Raw genomic sequence first — 20,756 nt, 5'->3', positions numbered from 1 at the left:
TCCCACCAGGATTCAAGCTATGGCCCTTCTTATTCTTAGACAATACTGCTAACTATCTGCTACTGTGCTGCCACATGCAGTGAGCAGTGCAAAAAAATTTAATCAAATCAAATCACTTTTTTTGTCACATCACATGTGCTGGTACACTGGTACAGCACATGTGGGTGAAATTCTTGTGTGCAAAACACAAGAAACATAAGATACAAACCAAATATAAGAACAGGAATGTGAGAATTATAATAAATATATTTACAAATATAAGAATGTATGCATATTACTAAATATATATACCAAACACACACACACACACATATGTGTGTGTGTGTGTGTGTGTGTGTATATATATATATGTGTGTGTGTGTGAGTGTGTGTGTATATATATACATATGTGTGTGTGTGAGTGTGTGTGTATATATATACATATATGTGTGAGTGTGTGTGTATATATATACATATATACAAAGTAAAATAGACAGAGGTCAGCAGCATGACTATTGAGCAAAAGAAATGGCATATATGTGAAGTGAACTTTTTTGTTCGTGTGAACAGACCATGTGAGATCCTCTGCCAGATGTACAACTAGGAAACGGAAGCTGCTCACTCGCTTCACTGCAGCGCCGTTGATGGTAATGTTGTTGTCATGGTCCTGGGCCGTGTTGGCCCAGTATTCTTAGTTTCCATGTATTTTTGTATTTCGTTCCTTATTTAGACCATGTTTTCTGAGTTGCCCTGTTGTGGTGTTCCTTATGTGCGTTCCCTTTGTGACTCTCACCCCCTGTGTGCCCCTCTGTGTATCTGTGAGCCTTCGTCTCTCCTTATGTTTTATTCCATGTTTCCCCTGCCCGTTATGTCTGTGTTTTTCCCCGTGCTCTCTCTCCTCCTGTCTGAACCTCTGTACTTCCTGTTTGACTCTGCCCGTCTCCCGTCAGTGTCTCGTTATGGTTATCTGTGTCACCTGTGTTCCCCGTGTGTTCCCACTTTCCTCGTTAACCCTCTGTGTATTTCTGTCTGCGTCTTCCTCTGTTCGGCGTCGCGTTCTCCCTCATGCCGTGTGTGGTTCTCCCCGTGTCTTCCAGTATATGTTACTTTAGCTTTTCCCAGTTTAGTGTAGTTTTGTATTGCTTTTTGTATCATCGTTATTGTTTATCACTTATCAGCATTAAAGCTGCATTTTGAGTTTATCCCCCGTGTGTGTGAGTTTGCAATTTGGGTCCTCATCCTGCCTGCCACACGGCCGAAACATGACAGAAGAACGCGACCACGATATGGACCCAGCAATTCACAACCCCTCCGCTGACCTCCGGGAGGATCTGATTTATACAGTGGAGTATCACTGTCAGGAGTGGGTGGTGCTGCCCGAGGGTGAGTACCGGGAGACCGTAGCCGTCCGCCTACAGCGGATGGTGTCCGGACTCCCGTGGCTATTCGGCGCGCTCCACCCCCACATCCAGGACTTCCTCGTCTCCACTGTAGGCGTCCTCCCGGAGCGGTCGCTCCTGTACGAAGAGCCGGAGGATGTTCAGCCCGGCCCGCTGACGGATTCGCGGCCCGGCTCGTCTCCTCCCCCTTCCCGGAGAAAACGGCGTTCACGTCATCGCCGTTCCCGAGCAGCGGAGCAGTTTTCACCCCTGGGAGAGAGTGACCGTGTGTCACACTCTCAGCCCGAGCCTTCGGATCCCGGACTTCTTAACCCGTGCACAACTGTGAGTGGCTCTGTTTTTTTAACACCGGGCTCGGATAATTCTGTCCCCTTTTGTTTGGACTCCGGAGACACTGTACAACGACGCACCACCCCACAGCCGGACACTCGGACTTCCAATTCACCTGCTGTGGTGAGTGAGGACTCTGTGTCTTTTCCAGACATAGTGACTGTTCGCTCAGGGGCTGTGTTTTGTGTGGCAGATGTCGACGCGAGCTGCTTATCGCCGGTGCAGCCGCCAGCAGTTCAGTTAGCTCCCTCGCAGCCACCCTCAGTTCAGTTAGCTCCCTCGCAGCCACCCTCAGTTCAGTTAGCTCCCTCGCAGCCACCCTCAGTTCAGTTAGCTCCCTCGCAGCCACCCTCAGTTCAGTTAGCTCCCTCGCAGCCACCCTCAGTTCAGTTAGCCCCCGCTGCCTGGTATTTTCAGCATCGGCATCTTTTCCCGTCTAGGTTTATCGCTAAATCATTCGATCCTCCCTTAAGAAAGAGACTGCATCCTCGCTGCCTTCACCCCAGTACACCAGTGTCACCCCCGGTTCAGGCCCCAGTAGCTCCAGTGCCGCCTGTTTCAGTTCAGGCCCCAGTAGCTCCAGTGCCGCCTGTTTCAGTTCAGGCCCCAGTAGCTCCAGTGCCGCCTGTTTCAGTTCAGGCCCCAGTAGCTCCAGTGCCGCCTGTAGCGCAGGCTCCAGTAGCTCCTGTAGCCCAGTCCCCGATAGCAGTACGGTCCGCTGGTCAGCTCAACATTCAGCCAGGGGTCTCAGGTCTCTCTGGCTCTGCATCGGCTCCTGCTGGGAGCTCGGACGAGCTCATCCAGGACTCCGCGGCTCCCACGCCGCCATCTACCTCGTCAGCTGGAGGGTCCGAGGGGCCCGTTCAGCCTCCTGTCTCCGCTGGAGGGTCCGAGGGGCCCGTTCAGCCTCCTGTCTCCGCTGGAGGGTCCGAGGGGCCCGTTCAGCCTCCTGTCTCCGCTGGAGGGTCCGAGGGGCCCGTTCAGCCTCCTGTCTCCGCTGGAGGGCCCGAGGGGCCCGTTCAGCCTCCTGTCTCCGCTGGAGGGCCCGAGGGGCCCGTTCAGCCTCCTGTCTCCGCTGGAGGGTCCGAGGGGCCCGTTCAGCCTCCTGTCTCCGCTGGAGGGTCCGAGGGGCCCGTTCAGCCTCCTGTCTCCGCTGGAGGGCCCGAGGGGCCCGTTCAGCCTCCTGTCTCCGCTGGAGGGCCCGAGGGGCCCGTTCAGCCTCCTGTCTCCGCTGGAGGGCCCGAGGAGCCCGTTCAGCCTCCTGTCTCCGCTGGAGGGCCCGAGGAGCCCATCCAGCCACCTTCTGCTACGCCTGGTCCAGCCTGTGCTTCGTCAGCTGCAGCAGCAGCCTCAGAGTCTTCGTCCTCGTCTGGCCCAGCCTCAGAGTCTTCGTCCTCGTCTGGCCCAGCCTCAGAGTCTTCGTCCTCGTCTGGCCCAGCCTCAGAGGACGACTGGCCCAGCCTCAGAGTCTTCGTCGTCAGCTGCAGCAGCCTCAGAGCCTTCGTCAGCTGCAGCAGCCTCAGAGCCTTCGTCAGCTGCAGCAGCCTCAGAGCCTTCGTCAGCTGCAGCAGCCTCAGAGCCTTCGTCAGCTGCAGCAGCCTCAGAGCCTTCGTCAGCTGCAGCAGCCTCAGAGCCTTCGTCAGCTGCAGCAGCCTCAGAGCCTTCAGCCTGTGCTTCGTCTGGTCCTGTGCCCACCGGGCCATGGCCAGCACGCCTGACACTGGAGAGCCGCCGCCGCTGCCTTCCGCGCGGCCGGCCCCCTGAACTGCTCCGTCGTCTCCTCCGCCGCTGCCTTCCGCGCGGCCGGTCCCCTGAACTGCTCCGTCGTCTCCTCCGCCGCTGCCTTCCGCGCGGCCGGCCCCCTGAACTGCTCCGTCGTCTCCTTCGCCGCCGCCGCTGCCTTCCGCACGGCCGGCCTCCGGACCAGCTCTGCCACCTGTGCTACCCGCCTGGTCGGCCCCCCGACCGTGTGACCCGTGAACTCTTGTGCCTGTGGGCTCTGGGTCGGCCCCCTGAACTTTATTTTGACTATGGTCATGTGCTCCTGTGTTTTCTGTTGTTTGTTTTGTTTCCCGTTCTGGTCCCTCCGTCCTGGTCCCCCGCCTCCCGCCCTGGGTGGGTTGTTTTCTGTTTTTGTTTTTGTTTCTCGGGTTTGGGCTGTCGGGAGCCAGCCCTTAAGGGGGGGGTGATGTCATGGTCCTGGGCCGTGTTGGCCCAGTATTCTTAGTTTCCATGTATTTTTGTATTTCGTTCCTTATTTAGACCATGTTTTCTGAGTTGCCCTGTTGTGGTGTTCCTTATGTGCGTTCCCTTTGTGACTCTCACCCCCTGTGTGCCCCTCTGTGTATCTGTGAGCCTTCGTCTCTCCTTATGTTTTATTCCATGTTTCCCCTGCCCGTTATGTCTGTGTTTTTCCCCGTGCTCTCTCTCCTCCTGTCTGAACCTCTGTACTTCCTGTTTGACTCTGCCCGTCTCCCGTCAGTGTCTCGTTATGGTTATCTGTGTCACCTGTGTTCCCCGTGTGTTCCCACTTTCCTCGTTAACCCTCTGTGTATTTCTGTCTGCGTCTTCCTCTGTTCGGCGTCGCGTTCTCCCTCATGCCGTGTGTGGTTCTCCCCGTGTCTTCCAGTATATGTTACTTTAGCTTTTCCCAGTTTAGTGTAGTTTTGTATTGCTTTTTGTATCATCGTTATTGTTTATCACTTATCAGCATTAAAGCTGCATTTTGAGTTTATCCCCCGTGTGTGTGAGTTTGCAATTTGGGTCCTCATCCTGCCTGCCACACGGCCGAAACATGACAGTTGTTGTGTGCTTCTCTACTTCTCCAGAAGTGTACTATCAACTTGTTTGTTTTTGTGATGTTGAGAGTGAGACGGTTCTCTCGCCAACAGTGTGTCAGGGCGCTGACCTCCTCCCTGTAAGCCATTTCATCACCTTTGGTGATAAGACCCACCACTGTTGTGTTGTCTGCAAACTTCACAATGATGTTGGAGTTGCTAGTGGCCGTGCAGTCGTAGGTGTAGAGTGAGTACAGGAGAGGGCTCAGTACACACCCCTGTTGTGCACCAGTATTCAATATGACGGGGGATGAGGTGATGCTGCCCAGTCTGACCACTTTGCGTCTGTCAGACTAAAAGTTAAGAATCCAGCTGCAGAGAGAGGTACTCAATCCTAGGTCCTGCAGTTTCCTGTCCAGCTTCAAGGGAACGATGGTACTGAATGCTGAGCTGTAATGTACAAAAAACATTCTCACATACATGTCACTTTTCTCCACCTGCGAGAGAGCAGTATGTAGTGTCAGGGCTATATCGTCATCAGTGGACCTGTTGTGGCGGTTTGCAAATTGTAGAGGGTCCAATGAGTTGGGTAGTGCAGAGCAGATGAAGTCCCCAACCAGCCTCTCAAAGCATTTGCTCACGATGGGGGTCAGCGCTTCGTACCTGCCACATTCTCCGAGGATTGTCAAATTGTTGTTCCGCTCTGTTCCTGAACTCACATTTGGCTGCTTTAATTGTCTTCCGGAGTTGGTAATTTGCGTGTTTGTAGTCACGGAGGCAAAAGCAGTGTTCTGTGCCGCCAGTGTGGTGCAAACAACACAGTTAATCCACGGTTTTTACCTTTTCCATGGAGTAAATAGGTAAAATACCGCATTCCTTTTTTTAAAGTGGTGCACAATGCGCAATGCATTACTTTTTTAAGTAACAACGCCACCACTGGCCCCAAACTCAAAAGAATCTGTGGGGAACCCTGTACTCCAGCCCAGCTTGTGAGACTTGGCTTCATCCTCTTTCTGAAATCGAAGACTTAGCTTTCTGAAGGACAATGGAGTGGTGCAGCTCCACATGGAGATAACCTTGAAGCTAAAAGGTTTTTGCTTTTTATAGCTTTTGCTTTTTATAGGTATGGTTGAGGAGCTTTTTGATTGCACCTCGTATATACCGTCAAAGAGAAACTGTCTGAATTTGTGTACTGTTATTACTAGTTCTGCATTCACAGCATACACCAGGAGAGATCAGGTAGGTGGCTAAAGGGATGTTTAAACCCACATCTAGAAGGTAATAAACACTCCACACTTGGTCAGAAACACAAATAACTTATTTTTAAACAAAATGCTGTGGAAATGAAATAAAACATTTTTTTCCCACATGATTAGGATGTTACATATCGCTGTTACGCCCGGGGCACACCTTTTAACAGTCATCAAACTGTCTTTGTAAGCATATGCGTATTGTAAATGCTGACAGGCACAGGCATTAGAGAAGAAAGATGATCTACTTTGTCAGAGCTCATCCTTAGCTCTGATTGGTGATTTCGGGAAAAGGAGCAGCACCTAAGAAATCTGTGGGCTCACAGGTTTGCTGGTGAAGTATTGAAAGCCTGTGATTGTATATTACCATGCAGAAAATTGTGGATGGCATGCAACCTATAAACATATGTTCAGCTTGCAAGAATGAATTTGCACAGCCGACTTTACATAAACTCCCAACTAGCACGATTTGTATGTGCATTTAATTGAATCATCCATTTCTTACTTTATCTTGCTGTTCTATCCTCTGCATGTTAGTAGCTCTTGTCAGTGGCGCCCTTCAGATGTGATTTTTTTACTATCTTAACTGTTTAATATACTTTGATATGCATTTTGGCTGCATCGTCTTACTAATGTGATGCAAATATATTTGAAGGGCAATAGCTGCTGTTAATAACAACAATGGATTTAAAGGTATTTAGCTGCGCTGCGCTTCATCTTCAACTTCAACTCTGTCAGCTAGACTAGTTAAATCATAGCCCGAAACATTGCCTGTTCACATCAGTATATCAACTTTAACTATCAAGTTTTTAAATTTTATATGTTTTGCACTCATATCATTCTAGGATTTTAATCTCTCTTAATGTTGTTCTAGTTGTAAATTTCATGATGTAAGTTGACGTTGTTTTCTGTGTTTTGAAAAGAGAAATCAAATAAAATGTATTATCATTACTATGAAAGCTACAATATAATTTTGTGTTAGGGGACACATAAAAGACAAACAGTCAACACTTTGGGAATCTCTGCATTTCAGGTTTTGCAGTGACCACCAATTACATGAAATTAACCTTTCAACATTTTTCGGACATGTGACTCTTAAGGGTCAAATGGATAAGGCCCCAGTAGTACAAGACAGGAGACTGGTGACCAACCATTTGGCAACCACTTAGCAGTTGCTAAGTGAAACTGATTGCAAACTTATATACAGCGCCACACCAAAAACCTCCTTGTGAATGCTTTGCTCACTAGCAGACTGCCATCTGTTTGCATAAAGGGCAAATTTTCTGAAAACACTTGCTAGCTACTCTCTGAGCGATTCTGCCGGCACCTCTGGCTCCTGTCTTGTTCAATAGATTACAGTTGGCATGAGTCAGGTTCCCACACCTCTTTTATGTGTCTCCTTGCCATCACTTCCCCTCTGTCTTCAAACTGAGACTTCCTCCGATTTCTCTCTTGGCTTTGCTCGACTCTTTATGAGAGAGTTAGACCTCAGGAAGTTAGAAAGAACAGCTCTATAAGGGAAACTTTGTTTTGGTCTGATGCCATCATGTGAATGGGGAAGCTGGCAACTGAGGTGGGCCTTTTTATAACAACACGACTATAGAATAAACTACAAATTTCTCACAGATTGACGAGGGCCACCCTGGGCTGCAGTAAAACAAATGAATGGAGCCATTTTTCACCTGTCTCCTTACTTGTGTCCAAAATTTTAAAAAAAAAATTAAAGACCATTTGAAAGTCTAAACCCTGCACTCGTCTCGTTTACTGTACATGTGGTCAAACAACAGTGTGGAAAGTAGAAAGGCCTGTAGTGAATGTAAATAAAAAAACACTACAAGTTTAGTTATTACAAACACACAGTCAGACTTGCCAGCTTCTCTGTGAGCGCTGGCTAAAAAAAGCTCTCAACCATGAGCTAAGAAGCCAAAATAGTGGTGGTAATGACAGCTGTAGTAAAAGAGGTGGTGGCTGTAATAATATCTGTGGCAGCAAAAATAACAGTAGTAGTACTCCTTCAATATGTATAATAATAGAAGCAGTGATGATAAAAGTGACAGAAGCAGCAGGAGCTGAACTGTACAAGGGTTACAGCTGAGTTTGGGTACTTTACTTAAGTGTTTCCAATACATAATCATTTAGTTTTACAAAACTGTTTAAAGAGGTAAATATTGTACATTATACAGTAACACATAATTACTGTTGTCACTCCATACAAGACAATTAGTATAAAACTGATGTAATGTTTCATAATTTAAATAACTCAAGCCTTTATTAACGGGTTATTCATCAATATACTGCCTAATGGATTTATCACAGTACTTTGGACACTGTCGCAGTTTTTATGGCTTTTGGAGAGTGTTTCATAATTCATGTTTTAATGTGAAGGTACTTTCATTGTTTTGGCACACTCATGTCTCTTCTAAATGCAATATTTTTATTTTTACGTTTGTTGTACTTCTAGGACTCTTCCAGAAGTGTTAGGATATGCCGGCATTGTATTTGTACTTTTTGTAAATTTCTCTATAGTCAACAAGTGAGACAACTGCTTTTAAAAATATGTCAGATTTTCAAAATAAAACCCAGACTTAGCTATGTTTACCAGTTTGTAGTGAGTTTTTCGTCATGATGCTTTTTCTCTGAGGTTTTCAACTTTAAAGACCTTAGATAGTTGTTAAAAGTTATCAGGTTCATCCCAAACATGTCAGATGATCTCAATACAAGCTCTAGTTATTCCAGGAAGCTTTAAGGTATCAGATTTTAAAAATAAAAGCTTCTACACATGCATATATGTACAAATTTGAGTTAGCAATCAGGCTTAGATCTTTTCAGTTAATCTATTTAGCTACAATTTTTAACATTCTAGCTTTTGTAGCTCTTATTGTGATAACATTTTTATTGTGAATTCTTCTGACTACAATAATCTCGTAGTGAAAATTTCACACGGTGACAGACATAACTGCTACTCTGATTCAGTTAGACTGTTTCCGTAAATACAGTATTATTATTTATATTGAAGCTCCTGCTCACCACATCGTTAGAAGCGTCGTTCTCTGGCGTCTGGGGTGGTTCACCAGTAGCAGGACTGTTGGACGGCATGGCAGGGAACAGCTCGGTGAAACCAAGTTTAGAAAGTTAAAAAAACAGAGCAAATCAAAACATGGGAAATGCCCTCAGAAGCACCAGGTGCAGCTTCATTCAACCTGTCTCGGTCTGTCAGACAATAACGCGCTCCCTCAGACCTCCCCCTCTCCTGCGGGAAGAAAGACAAAACACACACAAACACACACAAACACACACACACACATAAGTACACGTACAGCTGGAGCATATTTGTCAGGTCTGAGTAAGGAATCATGCTCAGCATGTGACTGACATCTTTCTTTTTCTTACTTTCTCAGCTGCACACACATTACAGGTAAACTACAGGTATGGCTCTGTGAACTGTGCTTGGCAGGTGGAAGCATAAAAGCAGCTTCTAAGCCCTGACATATTAACAGACATGCAGGTGTCTTCAGAGTAGTCTGCTGGAATCAGGGTAGCTGTCATCACTGCTGTCACAGAGTGATTGATGCAACCTGATGAAACTGTCCCATTTTATTAGACAAAGTGGCTGCATTCAGACTGCAGATAAGGCCAAATCAAAATCCTGACCACAAGCATGACAAAGATCTGTGTACTTGTGGTACCAATCACACTGTATCCAACAACTATCAATACAGAAGTATTTTTCAGTGATGTATCATGTTTTATTTAGTTTTGGTTCTTTTTCCTATATGTCCTACATTTTCTGCATTTTTGAGGCATGTTTGACAATAATTGTTTATATAATATTTTGGGGGGGTTATAATTGAAGAAAATATAAAACAACAAACAAGTAAGAAAAATTTCCATAAATATCCATAACAAGTTTTATTTGATCTTACATTTTTTTGCTTTGTCTAACAGTTTAAAACCCACAGATACTCATATTACAATGACATAAAGCAGACTCTATCATATATGGGAAGCATTCAATTTTGGCTTTTATTTGATAAACAATTAACCTTTTTCTAGGACATTGTGTCTCATTATTGAGCTCGAATGGTTGAGTGGAAGGCAGCAGTGAGAAAGGTGTTCAGTGGAGAGGCAACCATGTGTGACCTTGTAAGTACTCGAACTCATATTGGCTCTCATTTCATCACCCTCTCATCTCATCGTTGTCATTAACATTTTTTGTTATATGGAAGGTAATTAATGACGAAACCAAGTAGCAGGAACAAAGCAAAGTGAGCACAGGGACAGTTTTATAACCGCAGAAGATGTTTTTAAGATAAAATCCTGTTTTTTTTAATAAACATATGGCTTGAAATGTGAGCCCTAAAGGTTTTTTTACCAGCTGTTTTGGCAGATTGTAGGCACTTAGGTGTATTACAGGGGTATTTACGAACAATTATTGGAAAACACGCTGTAGCAGAATAACAAGCTATTGCGCGCATGTCTGTTCACAGTTTAAAATTGCATGTAAGGGATACAAACAGGAAAAAAAACAGATTTTAAGATAGCAAACAAAGAAAGCATTACAGCTCTATTGACGCAGCTCTTGTTGGGAGATTAAAACACTGATTGCGATCACATTTCAGTCCCTCTATGTTTCAGCAAAGGCATTATAAGAGAGAGTCCTGGCATTCAAAGAATACCTAACTGATATCTATGGGAGGAAGATGGAGGGAGAAGTATAACTAGGGGCAAAGTCAGCAAACTTTGTGTTTGTTTTTTTGTTTGCTTGATTTCTTTTTATCAGATTTGACTGGTGAGTATAGTTTCTGTGCCCCAGTGATTGTTGAAAATAAAGTTTATTATACCTCTTTTTAGTTTATGCGCCACATGCAGCACAATTTGATCTTAACTGACCTGGACTAATAAAACCGCTGCATAATTTAAGTATAAAGCAGTATTTTGAAAACATTCACCTAGGTCACTGCCAAGATTTTAAAAAGCTGAAACCTTACGCCGAGCTGAAAGAAACCCTTCACCCCAATCCCTTAAATTTTAGCAGAAAACTCAAATTAATTGATTGATTTGCAAAATAGATGACACAAAACTTGAGATACCTTGAAATAAACAAATTATATCTCAGCTTTTCCACATTCATTGAGTTTATGGTCATTCCATTTGCAAACAGATCATAGTGGAAAAACACAGAAACCTTCAAATGCATAGTCCTGCATGCTTGTATTCCTCTAAGTAAGCTTATTGCAATTGTTCAAAGTGCAGCAGAAACGAGTGAACATCCTACACCAGTTCAAATTACTCTGCCCTGGCAGCTTGTTTGTTTTAGGTGTGATTTATTTCCTTTAAAGCCTTTCATCACTCCATCACGTCCCATAACTGTTGTCCTTAGTGCACAGCCTTTGATCTTTAGGAAAAAATGCGCTGACGGTTTGCACCTTTCACTAAAAGAGGGGTCCTGCTTGTTACGTCTACTTTTAAATTGCTGTCTATTTTATCACTTATTTAGAAATAATCTTACAGATTTTCTTTTAACTCTGACAGTTTTAGGTATCCCCCATTTTATTCTCATAACTTTCAAATGTTTAGGTTATTTTTAATTTATTCTGATTTTTTTCCTATTATATCTTGAGGTTGCACTCAAGTCTTACATGGCCAATTTTAATTTAAAATGCAGGCTGTCTGAATTATTATAAGGGTTAGAGTTTGTGTGTGTGTAAACCTGGTTTAGATAAGAACTGTGCAAAAATATCTTTATTATTGAAACTTACTTAAAACCTCTAGATCGAGAAATGGCATTCATTTCTATCTATTTTCACCCTTTTCTAATAAACCCAACATCGGGAATGGAAATGCATGTTATCACAAAAATGAAGAACTATTGACTTGGATGCATCTTTGTCAGTCCTGGTTTAAATAACTAATCTAGTATTTGGAGGCACTTCATGGCTGCTGAGTGGCAAGATTTGCTTGTGGAAAGACGCTGGTTTTACCCTGCCCTAACATGAAATGCCTTAAAACCAAGCCAGACATGCCTGTGACAGACACTTAGACACTGAAAGAGAGCCTTATTAGGACTGACTCTTCCCATCAGATGTCAGAATATGTCCTAGCATCTGCTTGCTAATCTTGTTTTTATGGCAATATTGTTAAGTATACTAAGACTAACACAAGTTATGTAAGAAATGCAAAAATCTATGCTCAAACGGTGACCATTATTCAGTGTTATGACCTCTTAATGCAAAAGTACTCTAACAATGCTTTTTTTAATAGCTTTAGGGCTATGTCAGGTGTTTCCAAAGCAGATGAAATTTTCATCATTCTATTAACTACTAATGGTTCTATTAACCATTTTTAGGATCTTTTTTATATCTTAACTTTCTCCTTACAAGAGGAACTTTAACTGGGTGTACAGATATTGGTCAAACCAGACTATATTTTAAAAGAGTCATATGCTCGTGAGGCAGATGCTTGTCAGATCATAGAAAAAATAACTCTGCTTCATTCTCCTTCAGTGCACTCAGCTATAACTTACAAAATCAACAATTGTTTTCATTTAATATGAAATAAAAACAGCAACGGAGACCATAAACTCATGGGGAAAGTGTTTAGTGGTGTTAATTTTCCCATAGACTTCAATACATCTGGGTGGCTTTTTGCTCCAAGTCATTAAAAGAATGCAAATTTAAAACACTTCCACACTGGTATGGGCTCAAAATGTGGTCATAAATATTTTGTACTTGTAAAAAAGATTTGTATGTGTAAAAAAGATTTGTGTGTGCGTAAAAAAGATTTGTATGTGTAAAAAGAATTTGCGTGTGCGTAAAAAAGATTTGTATGTGTAAAAAAGATTTGTATGTGTAAAAAAGATTTGTGTGTGTAAAAAGAATTTGCGTGTGCGTAAAAAAGATTTGTATGTGTAAAAAAGATTTGTGTGTGCGTAAAAAAGATTTGTGTGTGGACTTAGAAAAAAAAACCCTGCAAGTTACAAGTATGGATTTTTGACCCTATTTTTCTTCCCTTCATCTGATTGGTCAATGTCATGTCAATCACAAATGTAACAATCCAATCAGAGAACAGATGGGTTTGGCTGTCGAGGGGCGCTTTTTTTGAACTGCAGGTCTTTGAAGGGAATAAATGCCCTTTTACATGCCAACCCAGCGTTTTCCTTCATCACCACGAAGGAAAACAGTCTGTGGTTGTCCGAGTTTGGTGATTTTTATGTCACAGGTCTACGTGTTTAATACAGGGACTTCCACAGCCTTTTCAACAGCGCTGCGGACCGCGGGGTGGGGGCGGGCAGTGTTTTGGAAATGACAGTCTTCATTACAAAGCTTTCTTCGTTATGAATTAGCATACATGTTTTTATTGAACATTTGAAGAACTAGCAAAAAAAACAAACTCTTGTAGAGGACATAAAGTCAGAGATAGAAAAGACAAGGAGCAGGTGCATCTAGTACAGGTAGAGCAGCTGCAAAAACCCATAGAGCCCAGCAGCCAGCGTAACAAATTCTGGATCCTTTGCTTTTAGTTAGCATTAGCAGTTAGCATTAGCAGCGTATCCTGCATCCGATGTGAAAGGACTTTTATGCTGCGCACTGTGACTCACAGTAATGGTCCTGGGTCAGCCCTGACTTTGTGTTAAACTAATCCTAAAGTAATAATGTTATTTCTAACCACTGATATACCACAACTTTTTCCTTTCAACAGCTACTGAAAGTTAGGGGACCTAGCTGCTATCGGATATTTATATAGCGATCCTCCAGCTTCAAACGGTATCACCCTTCAAGGACCTGCAGTTCAAAAAAGCGCCCCTCTGACAGCCTAACCCATCTGTTCTCTGATTGGATTGTTACATGTGTGATTGACATGACATTGACCAATCAGATGAAGGGTAGAAAAATAGGGTCAAAAATCCGTACTTGTAACTTGCAGGGGTTTTTTTTCTAAGTCCACACACAAATCTTTTTTACACATACAAATCTTTTTTACGCACACACAAATCTTTTTTACGCACACACAAATCTTTTTTACGCACACACAAATCTTTTTTACACATACAAATCTTTTTTACGCACACACAAATCTTTTTTACACATACAAATCTTTTTTACGCACACACAAATTCTTTTTACACATACAAATCTTTTTTACGCACACACAAATCTTTTTTACACATACAAATCTTTTTTACGCACACACAAATTCTTTTTACACATACAAATCTTTTTTACACATACAAATCTTTTTTACGCACACACAAATCTTTTTTACACATACAAATCTTTTTTACAAGTACAAAATATTTATGACCACATTTTGAGCCCATACACTGGCTTCACTTTTGAAACCGGGGATAAACCAGTCTTGAGATCTGTCCTCAGACAGACCAGTTCTTGGGGAGTTGCAAGCTTAAATAAGTGACTTCAGTTTAGTTTTATTCTCTATTTTTCAGGAACTGTTCACAAGAGAAAAGCTTTCCTGTTACAGATTTAGCTACCCGCGGGCAGGTACACACAAGATTAAATAAGCTATAAAATACAAATATATGGCGAGTAATAAAATCAGATATGCATGCAAAGCCTAAACTTCCTACATCTCTACTCTGACCCACAAAGCACAAAGGTACGGCTTGACTAATATAAACACATGAGCACAGGGAAACTGTTCATGTTGAGGGTCTCCGATGGGCAGAGGAATGCCATCATGTTGCAGGAAGAAGAGACCGAAAACAGATCAAACTTCATCAAAGCGAAAGCGTCCACATCACGAGGTTGGTTGCTAATATGTCAGTCTATGATTTGGACTACTTGTTATGAAAGCATCCTGATCCTAAGGGTTAATCTCCACAATGAAATCCAAGTCACATTAGTTTGGTAGAAGCTTTAATTTCTAAAAATTGTTCAGGTAACAAGTGACATGGAAATCATAATAAAGTGGCCAGGTTTCTTTTGTTTGTTTTTCAGCTCCTCTGAAGAAAAAAGGAGGGAAGGACTGAAACTGCGGTTTTGGAGTGTCCACATATAACACTAATTAAATCAGTACTGACTCTTGGTTTAATAAACCTCAATCACAGATTAAATCAGTGGCTAAAGGGATAAGCTGATCTTTGGGGATTACACCATACAGGATGGCCTCTGTTTCAGATAAACACCCCTGGATTAGTGTGCTAGGTGCGAAGTCTGTTGTTTCTGTGCTTTTGTGAGTGTGATTTGTTCAGACAGGTGTCAGAAACTCATCCCAAAAAGGAGCTTCAAAATGTGGTGTTGTAGACTTCAGCAGTGATCTGGATTCGAGCGCAGTGTGAGCGCAGCCAGTGTGTCTGGCTTTACTCAGGATGCATTGTACAGTATGTCACTCCTCATGCTCAGGCCTTACATCACCTACTGTAAAGACAACAGGCGGTGGGCCAGGGTTACCAGCAGAAACACAGAGTGGAAACTTTGCAGAAATGGTTGTACAGTATCCACCCCGCCATTCCCGGGGGCACCCTGCACAAACTCCAGGCTGCAAGCCAACTAACTCTTCCAAGTCCTAAGTATTTAGGTCACACACACACCTCACCCTCCTATAGCAAGTCAATATACACTGATTTAAATTGTTCCAGTCTTCATGTCAGCAGTGGTTTAAATTAGCCCCTAGTCAAAGGCCCAAGCAGAAGCCTGCATTGGTGGGAGGAGAAATGGTTGCGCAGAGAAAAAGCTTCAGAGGAAGGTTAAGGTAATGAGAATAAGGCAGCGACAAGACAGGAACATAAGTGACAAGTGATTAGTTTTCACAATAAAAGCATTACATCCTATTAAAAAGATAAATTGCCTTGTTTGTTTGCAAATGTTTTTATCCTGTTATTATTGTTGTTTTACAAATCAAGGCAAAACGATACTTTTCTTTTAAGTGATGAAAACACTGACCAATTCTTTTTTTCTAAATTGGGTTTACAATTATGCACATTTCCCAAACTGTAGCACTTAGTTATCTGTACTCACAGAACTTTTTCACAGATTTTGCAAATACACAGGTCATCTGAGGACAAAATACTCACAACACACCTCACCCTCTGGTGTAACATTTGACCATATGCAAAAACTAAGGTACTACAACCATGTTTATAGTTAAAAGAACACAAGGTGGGAAACATATTATTAATATCTTGTGTGTTCTTAAAGTTGTCAGATTGAGATATTTACATTATCAAACGTATATGTTGTTGGAGAAAGATGTCCAGTTAGATCGTGCATAGAATTTTGTAAAAGAAATTGCATTTAAACGTATTATTAATATCCATATCATTCCCCAATCTCTATTTCTCAACTAATAAATTATATATAATTAACTAGTTGAGTGTTTTAGCCAAATTTTGCAAAGATATGAAATGAAATTTCTAAAATAATTACCATCACATTCAACATATAAACAAACAGATCTTAAATTCTTTCAGCAGTATTGGGATAAGAGGCCTTTCTGGATTCAAGCAGTAAGGGATATGTTATTTAAAACACACCCATGAAATGCTTTGATGTTAATGAAAACAGAGATCGACAGACAAAGATAACAGAAGTAGATTTTCAGATTTATAACAAATTAATTTATATTTATTTATATTTACTTTCTCATTTATGTATTATTTTTCTTTTCAAAGGGAATTGTATTTCTAAACATTGCCCACTTGTAAAATTATCTAATGTGGAACTTTATTTAGAAAAATGGCCACTTAAATCACCTCTTTCTTGTTCCTTTAGTTTTCTTTTATGTCAAAATTGTGTAAAATTCAGTTATTCAAACTATTAAAATAAAAGATTTTATGTTTTTCAATCTTTTGTGACATTTTTTAAGATGGTATAATTTGGGGGTTTCATGGACAACGTGTTTTTCTTAGTTTCCTGACATTTTACAAGCCCAAATATAACCAGCATATTCAAAATATAATAAAATACTGCAGATATCTTTGTAGCAAAATAAATTCCGTCAGATAAATTTTAAAGATTATAATAATGTCATATTGTGATTAAGTACCGTTAAGTAGTCAAACAAACGCCTTTGTGTCGACTTTTATTTTAAACGCCCCATCCGGAAGTGTGGTTATTGCTCCTGCTACCTTGACAACGTGCAGTATATAACAATTAATATTGTGAGCGACCTCACGTGGCCTTTACCGGACGGCCTCTTATAACCGGTGTATAATCCCGGCTGGGGTGTTTGCGGGGCGGGCAGCTGGTGAGAGGCACGTGTCTGAGTGTGTAGCGACGATAAGCTTTACTGGGTCAGGTAAAAAACACACACGGGGGCGCGTCTCAGACCGAATGCACCCGTTAACCCCGACATGCGCGCCCCCGCCTGCTTGTTCACGCGCCTAGACTCCGGCTCCGCGCGCTGATGTGTCTGTCTGCATCTGGTGAACGAAGAGGACGGTGCGCTCCGGTTTAACGTTACCTGCTGGTGGCTGCGGGGGGCAGAAGCCTGGCGGAGGGAGCAGGGCTTGTACCCTCCGCCGGACATCGGTTAATAAGCATCCGTTATATAACGGCTGTCCGGTGGCGGTGATTTTCCTCCCACTGTACAAAAGAAGTCCCCAAGTTCACTCGCCCCGTGTACCGCTCCGTCTTCACGCGCACATCATCTGCTAAAACGGAACCGACGATTTGGCTCCGGAGCGCGCGACGACTTTAGGAGGTGAATATTAGCTAACTTAACGGCTGTAACGGGCGCCGCTGTGCGTTCAAAATGTAACGTTTATATTTACCGTGTCGTCCGTCCCTCAGGCACCCGGACCCTCACGGTCGTCGCTCTCTCTCCTCTCGTTCACTCTCGATCTCTCTCTCTCACACCCACTCGCACTCAAACTCTCTCTCTCTCTCTCTCTCCTCGCGTTCAAACGGGTCTTCTCTCTCCGTTGCTGCGCGCTCCCGTCGGCGTTCTCTCACACACACAACTCAATCTCTCTCTCTCTCCCCCCTCCCGCTGACTTTCTCGAACTGCAGAGGCTGCGGAAGCAAGCCATTTCAGCCAAATATCGCGAGTTTTCTAACACGTCTGGTTAAGAAATGGCGTAAAAAAACGCCGTTTGATTATTCAAAACGCCGAAATGGCTTGCCATAAAAACATATAGGAGACAGGTGTGTAGAAAATGAGCTTCAGTTGGTGTGTAGAAAATGAGCTTCAGTTCAGAGCTGCCTCGGGAGCCCGCTTTAACCCGTGCAGTTATTTACAGTGTTTTAAGATTCAGCTGGCTGGATGAATTTAAAATAAAATCTTCTTTATTTAACTCAGAAGTGGGTAAATTCCTGTATTACAGAGGGGGGAAATTAAAGAAAATAGTTTAATTATTTCCAGTAGACAAGCTAAAAAAAAAAATTATGACTAAAGTTAAATATTATCCAACAGACTGGAGCTCAACTAAAGAGGAAAAAGTCCAATAAAAAATCAATAAAGTGCAATATAATAGCCTAATATAAAACAGTGAGCTGAAATAAATTGAACAATTTATATTAATAATTAAAGGTCAAAATAAAATGCAGTTAAATACTGTAAAAAGGTGATACAATACAGGAGGAAACTTAATAAGTATGAATTTTAATAAAATGCATATTTCTATATACACAGGAGGAAACATGGGATAAAATTTCTGTTATAAAAGTGTTTTAACACAGAAGGAATCACATGTAGAAGATGAGCCTGGTTTCAAAGTGCGAGTAAAAAGAATCAACATAAGGCAAAGATGGTTCTTTCTGTAGCTCTACATCATAGACATCAAAATTGGTGCATTTTTGCTACGATGTTTATAGAAGCAGTCTTGGCTTTAAAATGCAATTTGTGCCTGTCCGTGAAAAATACTCACAACAATAAAGGCATCACAATTACAGAAACTAATAACAAGAATGTGTAGTCACACTATCTGCTGTGTGCAAGTGACACTACTGTATCATACTACATCGTATCACCTGGGTTTGTTTAACAGATTTATAATACCTGGTATAAAAGGTTAAGGTTAATGTTACTTTATTTATACCCATAGGTAAATTTGCTATATTTTTATAATGCTTTGTCCTGCATCTTTAAACTAGAAACCTCCGTCCTAAGGAAAGAAGCTGAAATTCACCCCGTAGAGGATGGGAACCATTTTTAAGCATTGATAAAGCCATCTGTTGTACCTATTTAGAGTACAGGGAGGCTAAACGGGACTGTGACTCACCTGTCATACGACTGGACCATCTCACTATCTGATTCAGTGAGTTTTTTTCTGTGACAAAGGTCTGACCGAACCATGCCACCAAACAAAAAGATAAAACAGACTCAATAAAAGAACGTTAAAACAAAGTTACAAATTTCTGGTCAATCAGGAAATGAGCAAGTTTCCTGAGGCAGAAAAGATGCTGATGACCCTGTTTACAGACCGATTTGCAATTCTCATCCAAGTTCAGTTTTTCATTGATTATGGTCCCAAGATATTTATATGATTGCTCTATTTTCTGACCTTTAATAAAAGTGACTCCGTGCCCGTTTTGTTGTTTACTACAATCACTAACCAAATATTTTGTTTTAGATATGTTCAATTGGAGATAAGACTCCTCACACCACTGAACAAAGTCATCAATCAGTGGACCGTGGCTAGTTTCACCCTCTTTCAGTAAGCTGACAATAGCATAGTCATCTGCATATTTAATAATGACCCTGTTTTCATATCTGCTCTGACACGTGCTTGTGTAGAGAATGAGTAATAAGGGCAATAAGACACACCCTTGAGGAGAACACTGGGTCAGACAGAATCCCATTTACAGTGGGGCAAAAAAGTATTTAGTCAGCCACTGATTGTGCAAGTTCCCCCACCTAAAATGATGACAGAGGTCAGTAATTTGCACCAGAGGTACACTTCAACTGTGAGAGACAGAATGTGAAAAAAAAATCCATGAATCCACATGGTAGGATTTGTAAAGAATTTATTGGTAAATCAGGGTGGAAAATAAGTATTTGGTCAATAACAAAAATACAACTCAATACTTTGTAACATAACCTTTGTTGGCAATAACAGAGGTCAAACGTTTACTATAGGTCTTTACCAGGTTTGCACACACAGTAGCTGGTATTTTGGCCCATTCCTCCATGCAGATCTTCTCGAGAGCAGTGATGTTTTGGGGCTGTCGCCGAGCAACACGGACTTTCAACTCCCGCCACAGATTTTCTATGGGGTTGAGGTCTGGAGACTGGCTAGGCCACTCCAGGACTTTCAAATGCTTCTTACGGAGCCACTCCTTTGTTGCCCGGGCGGTGTGTTTTGGATCATTGTCATGTTGGAAGACCCAGCCTCGTTTCATCTTCAAAGTTCTCACTGATGGAAGGAGGTTTTGGCTCAAAATCTCACGATACATGGCCCCAATCATTCTGTCCTTAACACAGATCAGTCGTCCTGTCCCCTTGGCAGAAAAACAGCCCCATAGCATGATGTTTCCACCCCCATGCTTCACAGTAGGTATGGTGTTCTTGGGATGCAACACAGTATTCTTCTTCCTCCAAACACGACGAGTTGAGTTTATACCAAAAAGTTCTACTTTGGTTTCATCTGACCACATGACATTCTCCCAATCCTCTGCTGTATCATCCATGTGCTCTCTGGCAAACTTCAGACGGGCCTGGACATGCACTGGCTTCAGCAGCGGAACACGTCTGGCACTGCGGGATTTGATTCCCTGCCGTTGTAGTGTGTTACTGATGGTGACCTTTGTTACTTTGGTCCCAGCTCTCTGCAGGTCATTCACCAGGTCCCCCCGTGTGGTTCTGGGATCTTTGCTCACCGTTCTCATGATCATTTTGACCCCACGGGATGAGATCTTGCGTGGAGCCCCAGATCGAGGGAGATTATCAGTGGTCTTGTATGTCTTCCATTTTCTGATGATTGCTCCCACAGTTGATTTTTTCACACCAAGCTGCTTGCCTATTGTAGATTCACTCTTCCCAGTCTGGTGCAGGTCTACAATACTTTTCCTGGTGTCCTTCGAAAGCTCTTTGGTCTTGGCCATGGCGGAGTTTGGGGTCTGACT

General features: G+C 42.6%; 2 protein-coding genes across 6 annotated transcripts in view; one reads left to right on the top strand and one right to left on the bottom strand.

The window, feature by feature from the left end:
• The window catches only part of LOC309689940 (DNA (cytosine-5)-methyltransferase 3A-like), a 104,695-nt gene extending 85,670 nt beyond the window's left edge, over positions 1-19,025 (bottom strand). For 2 of the 5 annotated variants that reach the window (XM_082506668.1, XM_082506670.1), the window contains exons 1-2: positions 17,465-19,022; positions 8,764-8,986 (exon numbers count right to left, since the gene is read on the bottom strand). In XM_082506668.1, the coding sequence (XP_082362794.1) occupies positions 8,764-8,832 (69 nt within the window). In that variant the 5' untranslated portion in view covers positions 8,833-8,986; positions 17,465-19,022. Of the gene's footprint in view, positions 1-8,763; positions 8,987-17,464 lie in introns of all 5 variants that reach the window. The other 3 variants (XM_082506669.1, XM_082506667.1, XM_082506672.1) reach the window with 3 other exon arrangements.
• LOC309689730 (uncharacterized protein) lies at positions 847-6,043 on the top strand (the record flags this gene model as incomplete). The annotated part of the gene is made up of 3 exons (XM_082506353.1): positions 847-2,098; positions 2,216-2,726; positions 5,954-6,043. The coding sequence occupies exons 1-3, from the start codon at positions 1,242-1,244 to the stop codon at positions 6,041-6,043; spliced, it is 1,458 nt and encodes a 485-aa protein (XP_082362479.1). The 5' UTR covers positions 847-1,241.
• Positions 19,026-20,756: the final 1,731 nt, after the last annotated feature.

Source organism: Aulonocara stuartgranti (genome assembly GCF_965226115.1).
Source record: "Aulonocara stuartgranti genome assembly, chromosome: 15".
NCBI lineage: Eukaryota > Metazoa > Chordata > Actinopteri > Cichliformes > Cichlidae > Aulonocara > Aulonocara stuartgranti.
The sequence above is the reverse complement of the archived record's forward strand: the minus strand, read 5'-3'. Positions and strand labels throughout refer to the sequence as shown.